The sequence below is a fragment of the Marmota marmota genome, unplaced genomic scaffold (genome assembly GCF_001458135.2).
Source record: "Marmota marmota marmota unplaced genomic scaffold, marMar, whole genome shotgun sequence".
In the NCBI taxonomy this organism is placed as follows: Eukaryota; Metazoa; Chordata; class Mammalia; order Rodentia; family Sciuridae; genus Marmota; species Marmota marmota.
The window spans coordinates 4,366,294-4,376,927 of record NW_025999990.1 but is presented as its reverse complement, the minus strand read 5'-3'; the positions used below and the strand labels follow the sequence as shown (position 1 = coordinate 4,376,927).

Here is a 10,634-nt window from a genome sequence, read left to right as displayed (position 1 = left end):
AGAGAATTTTGTTTTCATAAACATAGACAAAAAGCAGAAATGTTCAGCAAGGCAGAATTGATGGGCAGTATGTGCATACTCAGGAGCTATGCAGACTCTCCCAAGGACTGTTGGGTGGAGCTGTCACCTATCACTTTTGAACTGATCTTGAGGCCACCTCAAGATCACTTTTGAACTAATCTGGATTGAACACTAGGGCAGGATATAGTCACCACATTTGACACTAAGAGCCAATCATTTTTTTTACATGTTTTTCTCTGTATGAAAAAATTATTTTCAGAATTAATCAAATATTAATAATAATTACTTTCTTGATTCACTCCGTAGTTTTAAAACAACTAACAAGTACAAATGTAAAATTTTTAATTTAAAAGACATTATACATGGCAACAATCAAGAATCCATGTAACAATAAATATTGGCAGGGATGCGGGGAAAAGGGTACATTGCTCGTATGACTGCAAATTGATTCAACCACTCTGGAAAGCAGTATGGAGATTCCTTAGAAAACTTGGAATGGAACCACCATTTGATCCAGTTATCCCACTCCTTGCTATAGTTCCAAAGGACTTAAAATCAGCACACCACAGTAACACAGCCATATCAATGTTTATAGCAACTCAATTCACAATAGCTAAGATATGAAACCAAACTAGGTGCCCTTCAACAGATTAATGCATAAAGAAAATATTGTATAAATACACAATAAAATATTAATAAATAAAATATTCAGCCATCAAAAGGATGACTTTTGACTTTTGCCAGTAAATGGATAGAACTGGAGAATACCACGCCAAGTGAAATAAGCCAATCCTCCCCCACCAAAAATGTCAAATGCTGTCTCTGACATATGAAGGCTAACATACAACAAGGTGAGGGTGAAGGGGAGGGGCACAATAGAAGTTCATTGGATTAGACAAAGTGGAATGAAGGGAAGGGAGGGGAGATGGGAATAGGAAAGACATTAATTTCCTATGTACATATATGAATACACCACAGTGAATCTTCATTTCATATACAATGGTAAGACTGGGATCCTAATTAGAATAAGATGTACAGCATGTTTGTGTAAATATGTCAAAATATATTCTACTTTCATGTATAACTAAAAAGAGCAAATAAAAAACAAGACATTATACAAATTCATTAATACAAATATGAACTAAAATACACAAACAAAAATAATAAGCACTGCAGTTTGCACTCTGATGCACAGTTTTAAATTTTAAACAGAAATAAGAATTCCAAGATACCATATAGAACGAAAAATTTGAAGTGACTAAAGTTTTGCATCTGTACAATCACTATGTTATTATTGTTTCTTTGGGGTCTACTATTTAAATGTAGAAATATGTAGCACCACGGGCTGTGGCTCAGTGGTAGAGCACTTCCCTAGCATGTGTGAGGCACTGGGTTCGATCCTCAGCACCATATAAAAATAAATAAATGAAATAAAGGTCCATCAATGACCAAAAACAAAATTTAAAAAGGAGAAGTATGTAGCACAAATAGGTTCACTGAAATAATTCCTATCTTTAGTAATTCATTGCTAAACAGATGTGTATAATTGGTCTTTGACAGGTGTGGGAAGGGATGGAGTAGCAGGGAATAACTAACTGAAGATTCTTCTATTCAAAGCCCATGTAGACTGAAACATTTATTAAAGAATAAGTAATCAAAGTGCCCATCCATAGCTTATATTACATATTATTAAATTTCAACAATATACATAGCACTTGTTTGGAATTTAGATCCATGAAACATTTTTGTTGAGGACAGAATGTTTTATCAATGACTGTTTAAAGCTGCAAGCATATGGTGATCATAAAAAATCAGGATGACTTTATATTGGCATTAAATTGGTTTTAATTTCCTACAAAAATACAACCTCTTATTCCTGGACCTGGGGCAGATTGTTCCTCTTCTTAGTACCCGCAAGTTGTTTTGAAGTGCATACATATGCTCCCCAGGACATTTGCACAACCAGTGGGAGAAAAAAAGTTCTTACAAATGTAACTGAGATCTCCTACCAGGTAGACTAACATTTGGTGTCAGATTTCATTTGACTTCAAGAAAAAGATTGAATGTGTCCTTTTATCTGAATGATTTAAATTCATATCAGTTATTATAATATTTTCATAACCTAACATAAGTGGTATATTATATAAACATTTGGGTTTTTTCTAAATAAAAAAACCCCTAAGCATTGAAGACTTTTTTAACTATTAAAATATGGGAAGAGATGGTCAAATTTTCAAAATGTATAAAATAAATAAACCATAGAACTTTGTAAGAATCTTTTCTAGACAATTCTACTGAAAATCTTTATGTAGAGATGCTTAAAAAAAAAGGTGCATGTGCACACATATGTGTGTGTACACACACACACACACACAAACACACAAACACACACATATATTTTTTTCCCCTCTTCCACCTGGGAATCACTAAGTGTTCCAAGCTTGAAAATTACTCAGCCTGTAGGGACAGGTTGTACCAGGTTGTCCTCAGTTTATACCACTTTAAAAGTAAAATGGTATTGTGCACGTAACAGTTGGCAGCATTTCTCTACCTCAGCTCCACCCACTATTCAGCACTTTGGCCACTTTCCACCTACTTAATTACCTGCTTTTACTTATAGGTGAGTACAGGAGGAAAGCTAATTTTGCAAATAAGCCCTTTGAGTCTCCATTAACTCACAGATTTCTGCTTTTTGCAAAAGCCCTGAAGACTGCCTAGGCTGCCACCATGGCCCTCTGTTTCCATCAAGGACTCCGTGCCACCTCCACAAAGGTTTTACTCTTGATGCTGTTTACAGTGGTGGTGCAGTGGCCCAATTTAGGCTTAAGCCATGAAACCTCTATGGACATTTTAATATGGGCAGCAGCACTCGAGGTTACCACCCAAGTTAATACTACAGACATTTTTATTCTAGGAGAAGAACAGGAAGGAGTCTTCCCCAGGAGGCATGAGGACTCTGAGGTGGCCAAGGGAGAGTCTCATGCCCCAGTGTATAAAACACATGATAATTTCTCCTGGGAGACACATCATTGACCTAGGGATAGTAAAGCCTAACTTCATCTGATTACCAGATGCACACAATCTAGCTGAGAGAGAGAGGCAGAATCTTAGAGCAGTTATTATTTTAGTCAAGTTTCTCTGGCCATGTATAATAAACAGAACCTTAGTATATGGACTGTGAATTTTGTCCTTGGGAACTTCTAGTCCCATGAATCAAAGATGAAGATCTAGATGTGTTAGGTCTCCTATCTTAGTCCATTTTCTACTTCTCTAAAAGAATAGAGAATGAGGGCTGGGGTTGTGGCTCGGCAGTAGAGCACTTGCCTTGCACTTGTGAGGCACTAGGTTCCAGCCTCAGCACCACATAAAAATAAAATGAACAAAATAAAGGAATTGTGTTTATCCACAACTAAAAAAAAAAAGAATAGAGAATGAGATAACAGAATAACAGAATAAAACTGGACAATTTATAAAGAAGAGAATTCCATTCAGCACAGTTCTGGAGGCCAGGAAGTCTAAGATGAAAAAAAAAAAAAAATATATATATATATATATATATATATATATAATATATTATACATATAATATAGTATATATTATAGTATGTATATACTATATAGTATATAATATAGTATATTACATATTATACTCTATTATATTATAGTATACTGTACTATATACTATATATAAATATGTATCTGGTAACAGAAACCCTAATAACTTTATGAGCATAAAATACATGAAAAGTATATATATAAAATGCATAATTTAAAAGTATGAAGGTGAATATCCTCTCACAAATCATTGGAGGGTTTAAAGGGTAGAAAAGTGGGTATGGCGCAGAAATTAAGAGAATGGAGTATTCAGGCTAAGAGATGAAAGTCAGATAGCAGGGATGGAATTCCTACTCTGCCCTTACTAGCCATTCCATCCTACTTGCTGTGTGCCTCAGTGTCCTCATCTTTGAAAAGGAAAAAGCCATAGTCTTACCTCAAAGGACACTAAAGACTAAGTGACATAATACATGTGAAGTGTTCATGAGAGTGCCCAGGATATGGACAACAATCCATAAACAGTAATCATTAGTGTTGATTTTGACTGTATGTGGTTGCGACCTTCTAGTAGAAAGAAATGGGAAGCCGCTCTGCTTTTCTCTGGTAATGAGGGAATTACACATGAGAACAAGGACTGTAAGTACTGGCTAACTTCCTAAACTATGCTTCTGATTTCTCCCTAGTATTGGGGATTTGCAGTTTTTCGGTTTCCATTTTGCATATAAAGGATGCTCTACAATCTGCCAACTAAGACTGCTGTTGTCACTGATGTCTGTGTGTCAGCTATAAAAATTAGTCACATGGCTTTTAATCTAATGCATGATATATTCATGACACCACTGTCCCTTTAGTAATTTACAGTGGAACTTAGGCTGCTGGACTCCCAGTTGAAGCTCCAAAACCAGGCTCTAGAGCACAGAAATTATTAGCTTTTGACCTGTACTTCCTGCTCCAACCTTCTAAATCACCATGGCAGGGTATGTACAAATTGGCCAAAATGATGTAATGTTCCTCTTCTTTCTGTAGGTTATCCATAAAAGAACATCAAAGGAACACCGTGTTTGGTAGGATTCTCCAGCTGAAGTAACAGAAACCCTAATGCAAGGAGTTAAAAGTATAGAAGCAATGAATTGGTTCATGTAACAAAAACCTCATGGAGCTGGCTGATCAGCGGCTCTGTGTGGGGAAAGGACCCATTTTTTCTTCTGCCCCTCAGCTCTGCCATCTCTAGTGCCCTCTTAATCCTAAAACAAGCTCCCATCAGGGTTCTAGGATAACTGACTGCCAACTGCATCCAGACCTGTGCTTCCCCCATATCTTGCAGAAGACAGACAATTTCTGTCTTAGTGTTTTGAGCAAGAACTTGAAACTTACCCTGATTCAACATGCTTGGTTGGGTCAGTTGTATGCTGAACCTTGAGCCAATGACTGGTGCCTATCAAACAGGGGCCATCCTGGTGTTGGGGAAGGATCAGCCACTCCCAAAGAGTGTGGTCTGAGTAGAAAAACAAATCTATGAATAATCTTAGAAAGGAGGGCAGGAGGAATAGATGCTAGTAGGCAACAACAAACATACTTCATAGGGATTTTATGGTTTGGAATTTTTATGGAATGTGTATTTTGATGATCTGTGTTCCAAATAGCTGTGATGTAGAATATATTCAGGAGGAGCATCCCTCCCCATAAGACACAGGAATCCAGGAATACTAACTCTGTGGTAGACTGGTACCATGAAGGACATGGCTCAGCTCTAGGGATGAAGATGGTTCACACTTTCTGCATCAAGAATTAATCAGGCTGGGCATGGTGGTACATACCCGTAATCACAGCAGTTCCGGAGGCTGAGGCAGGAGGATTGCGAGTTCAAAGCCAGTCTCAGGAAAAGCGAGGCTCTTAGTAACTCAGTGAGACCCTGTCTCTAAATAGAATACCAAATAGGGGTAGGGGTGTGGCCCCGTGGTCAAGTACCCTACTTCTATCCCAGATATGCCCCCCACCGAAAAAAAAGAATTAATCAGCACCCTTCTCATCCAGTTTCTCTCTTCTCAGTTTGTAATCTTTCTTTTACTGTCATGAATTTTATTCATATGTTCTGTTGCCAGATGACTTGTAAACCAGAACTTCAGCTCTCTCACAATCCTTCTTTCCTCTTGGCCTTTCTGTGTTGTCTTTTCAAGATCTTACTCTGTCCACAACTGCTCACTCAATTCTATCAATTTTGGTGAGAAAATCCTGGAACTGGGCATTGAGAACTGGATGAGATATAGAGACAGAAGGAAGTCGTAGCATTCCTTAGATAGAAAAACAAACATTCAGATATTTGGGGGACAGGAAAAATACTAATTTTTATAACTGGCACACAGACATCAGTGACAACAGCAGTCTGAAAGCACATTAGAGATGATCAAGAGAGAAATTAAGTTAGAAAAATAGAGTAGCATTGATTACATGTGCTTTTAGAAATAAGGATCTGCAGAAGATTTTTGAGCAAAACACTCATCTGGCCTCTTCACTATTTCTACAGCCAAGTTGACTTTGTTGGACTTCTTATATCCTTTTATGTACTTTCTTAGTCCTACTCTCTGGCCACTTGTTCTATCAATTAGAATTAAGGAGCAGCATTCACCTATGTGGCACACTATTTACTACTGTCTGAACGAGAAATTGTACCAGCAATTCTCAGTCCTGTCCGACTCAATGTCCCCATTTGATAAGAAGTACTTCTAATTTCTCCTTTTGCTATCTTGAAATAAAATTTGTACGTAGAGATGATGTGTCTTACCTTCCATAATTGTTATGGGTTTAATTGTGTTCCCTCCTAAGAAGTTTACATGTTGAGATCCTAACCCCCACTATCTCAGAATGCACCTGTATTTGGAGATGGGCCTCTAAGGAGGCATTTAAGTTAAAATGAGATCATTAGTGTGAGCTTAATCCAATGTAACAGGTGGACACAGACACATACAAGAAGAAGACCCATCTCCAAGCTAAGAAGACAGGCCTAGAACAGATTCTCCCTCACAGGGCTCAGAAGGAACCCCTCTGCCACTTTGATCTCAGATCCCTACCCTCCAGAACTGTGAGAAAGAGATTTCTGTTCAAGGCTGTTCTGGTCTGTGGTACTTTATTACAGCAGCCCTAGAAAATGAATATATTAATTATATGTATATTTGTGTATATGTAGACTTAGTGTATTATAAAGACAAAATAAGTGATACTTCATTTGCAATAAAATATGTATTTCTATACGTAAATGCTCAAGCACAATACAGCAAAAATCATCATTCTTACACCAATACTCTGCATGCAACAGCTATAAATTACTTTGGAGTGACAGTACAAATGCAGACTGGCACAGTGTATGACTCTAGCAACACAAATACAAAACCTTTAGCAATATTGCTTTTGGCACAGGATTTTCTGAAAGAGTGAACAGCTCTTGGTAAAGTTCCAAGCAAAACAAAGAACAATCTTCCTTCAATTTACATGGTAGTTGCATTCCTGGAAAATTCAAGAAATACATTGTATTTATTTGGAACACACAGATAGGTTCTAGTCAAAAATAATTATAGATAGGTTTTTCACCTACATGAATGTCTTGTAGAGCATTTGAAAAGTCACAGACAGTTCATTTTGCAAGATGTCAAGTTGTCTAGCAACCCTGGCCCACATCCCTCAGTGCTACTAGAGTATCCTGTTAGAGCAACACACCAAAACATCTCATTTCCAAAATATTCCCTAAAGGGGAACCTTTGCTGATAATCGCTTAAATAAAAGGAGAAAATGAAAGATATAATGGAAGGCTATCTTTTGGTTGTTGGACCAGTCACACCCCACTCCCTGTCAGAACTCCTCCTACCAGAGGAGGCTGAGGGCTACAGCCACAAAGCAAGCAAGCCAGAGGTGAGGCATTTTCTGAACGATTGAAAGCCAATCTTTACACTGCTCTTAAGACTCGCTTCTGTGCCTCAATGGTTGAATGCTCATTGTTGGAGTTCTGCTGGAAACACATGGCTTCTCGCTAAAACTGGGCCTTCAGCAAGGTACCTACTCTTTTTATTCCATTCTGCCTGCTACCCAACCTTGTTCCCACATTCTGTCCTGTTGACTCAGGCTCCATAGAACACTTTACATGCTTTATTGTGACAATCAATGTTGCCCCAGATCACTTTCTTTCTTATCTCTAAATTTCTTTTTTTCTTGTTCTATTTATCTCCCTTCCAAGGGAAGTGTTCATTAATTAAAGAACTTCAGTTTTTCTTCAGTTGCCTTTTCTCCGCACTTTTCCCTATAGATATTTTGCCTGAGGCTCTTTGGTTTGCAAGAATAGACAAGCATCATCTGTCAAGGACACATTCTGAAAAAAGTCACTGTTAGGTGATTTAGCCATTGAGTGAACATTTATTTAAGAGTATACTTATGGAAACTAAACCCGCTATAAGGTCATAAACCCGCTATAAGGTCACTAGGAAATATAATCCTATAGAACTACTGTTGTATATGTGGCCCATTGTTATCCAAAATGCAGTTATGAGGTAGGTACACAGCCATAGTAGAAACCACCTTGAATGCACTTTCACCAGAAAGGGCGATTTTTCTTTTAGGTAACAGGCATCTCAAGAATTCCAGGGTAGGTATGCCATGGTCCTTGGAAAAGAAGAACAAAAATTGCAAGACCACCTTTCAACCATTCTTTTCTGCTCCCCTTTGCTTCATTTTTCACTTTCCTGTACACTAGCTTCTTGTGGCCTCCTGTCAACAATAATGGAATTCTAGTTCCAGGAGAGAAACCCTACCTGACCTAGCTTGGATCAGGTCTAATTCCCCAGATGAGTTCAGCACTGAGACAAGTAAATAATCAAAATGTATGACACAATGGGTTCTGGACATGGTTATCAGGCAGTGCAGGACAGGGATACCTACTCCCTGTCTGGAGAGTTTGCAGGCTGTACTGCAGGGAGGGGAAGCCCAGGTAGAGCCAGGTAGGCTCCCTAAATTGAGAAGGCAGAGCTGGGAGACCAGGGAAGCCATAGAGGAAGAGGGGGCAGGACCCAGTGCCAGAGAAGAGAAAACTGAGGTAGGGAGGAAGGGAGGGGAGGAGAGAGAGGAGAGAATGCACATATGGGCATTAGCTTTGGAGATCACCAGAGTCTTTGAGTACTGATCAGTGCATGCCTGGGAGAAAACCGCTTCCGGCCAGGTAAAGAAAGACCTGAAAGGAACAGAGGGAACAAGCCTCAGCACTGTCACAGGGCTGGAATATTGGGTAGAGTACTCAGAAGTATATGGACTCAGTAGTAGGGGAGAATTTAGTCCTAATGACGGTTCTATTCCTGCCTAACAAAGCTTAAAAGCACACCTGAAAGAATCAATCTGTTTCCAAGTAACTGTATTGCAGAGCATATTTCTAGAATATATATAGGAATATAAAAATATCCAGTTCACAACAAGGTAAAGTTCAAGATGTCATCACTCAATCAAACTCCTGGCCAAGGGAAGGAAGCAAAGAAAAGGAGAAGGAAACAATGCTCTATCTATAAACTCTGAGTGTTAGCACCTCCTGCCCTCCCATCATAAGGCTATTATTATTTTCTTCTACATACCCCTATGTATTATTTGGCATATTAAGTAAGCACGGATTCGCTATTATTTTAAAAGACTGTGAATAAGCCAATTAGGAAAATGAGAATACCAAGCAGGAAGGGGACAAGAGCCCTTTCTGCAACCCTTCAACACTGACTGAAGGTCTTGTTCTTCCTATTTCCTCTGTCTCTCTCCTTTTCTGCCACCCTTTATGGAAAGTTCTTGCTTTCTGAGACAAGAGGGAGCAAGGAGGGGAGGGGAGGGAAAGGGAAATGCCGGGAATGAGCAAATTATATTGTGACTTTGTGTGCATGTACGAATATGTAACAATGAATCCCAACATTATGTATACTATAATGTATCAATAAAAAATGGAGGGAAAAAGTTTTAGTTTTCTTTATCTCCATCTCTTCCTTCCTTTTCATGTTGTTTATCTGGAAAAAGAGCAACAGTATTATGTTTTTAAAACACATGACTAGTTTTTTTAAAAAAATATTTTATTTTTGAGTTGGACACAACATCTTTATTTCACTTATTTATTTTTATGTGGTGCTGAGGATGGAAACCAGGACCTCGCACGTGTGAGGCAAGGGCTCTACCACTGAGCCACAACCCTAGCCCCTCATGGCTAGTTTTTGGAGAATTTTTTTTCTTGTTTTTGACTTTAAAATCAGCAGATTTTAAATATTTCACGTGTACTTTTCAAAGAAGGAAATCACCCACCACCCTCACTAGCAGTTCAGCTGCCTTTTATTTGATCCATTCCCCCACTCTTGGAGTCAATGGCCCTGGAGGCAAATGCTCAGCTCTATTTGCCCGAATCCATCTGCCCAGTCCCTGGGCAAACAGAACTGCGACTTCAGCAGCATCTGCCCAGATTGCAAACATGTTCAACTCTCCCGCTTTTTCTTCCTATGAGAGCTCTCTGGCACAGAGCGGGGACAGCTCTTGATGGAGTGAGGGAAAGTAGAGGGGAAGCAGCAGAGCGCAACAAGAGTCGAAAGGAGCAGGCGAAGAGGTCTAGAGCTGAGACCGGCAGATAAAAGGACCACTCAGTAGCGAGAGACTGTAGGCGAAAGTAAAGCGCGTGGACCGAAAGAGAGCAGAAGGGGCGCGCGGAGGCTGAGCATCCAGGCAGCTAGACCCCAGATCAGAAAAGACCAGCTGGGCGGAGGGGCCCGCGGGCGCCAGGGACAGCACGCGCTCAGTCGGAGGGCGCATCGCTCCGCCGTGCAGACAGCCGCCCGCGATGAGTGAGACCAGCCGGCTGTGCTCCGGCTACTACAGCCTCAACCATACCTTCGTGGAGTCCTTCCAGTGCCCTCGGCGCGGCGAGGGGGCCGCGCTTCTCTACTGCTGCGGCTTCGCGGACCTCAAGTACTGCTGCAGTGAGCCGGGCAGCTACTTCCCCTACAAGCACAGCTACATGTGGAGCCTCAGGTAGGCTGGGCAGGGCAGGGCAGGGCAGGGCAGGGC

The 10,634-nt window shown here is 39.9% G+C and overlaps 1 protein-coding gene across 1 annotated transcript in view; it reads left to right on the top strand.

Moving 5' to 3' along the window:
* Positions 1-9,955: 9,955 nt before the first annotated feature.
* The window catches only part of Shisal2b (shisa like 2B), a 25,212-nt gene continuing 24,533 nt past the window's right edge, over positions 9,956-10,634 (top strand). Inside the window, exon 1 of the mRNA XM_015482310.2 lies at positions 9,956-10,598. Coding sequence (XP_015337796.1) covers positions 10,408-10,598 — 191 coding nt within the window. The 5' untranslated portion in view covers positions 9,956-10,407. The remainder of the gene's footprint in view (positions 10,599-10,634) is intronic.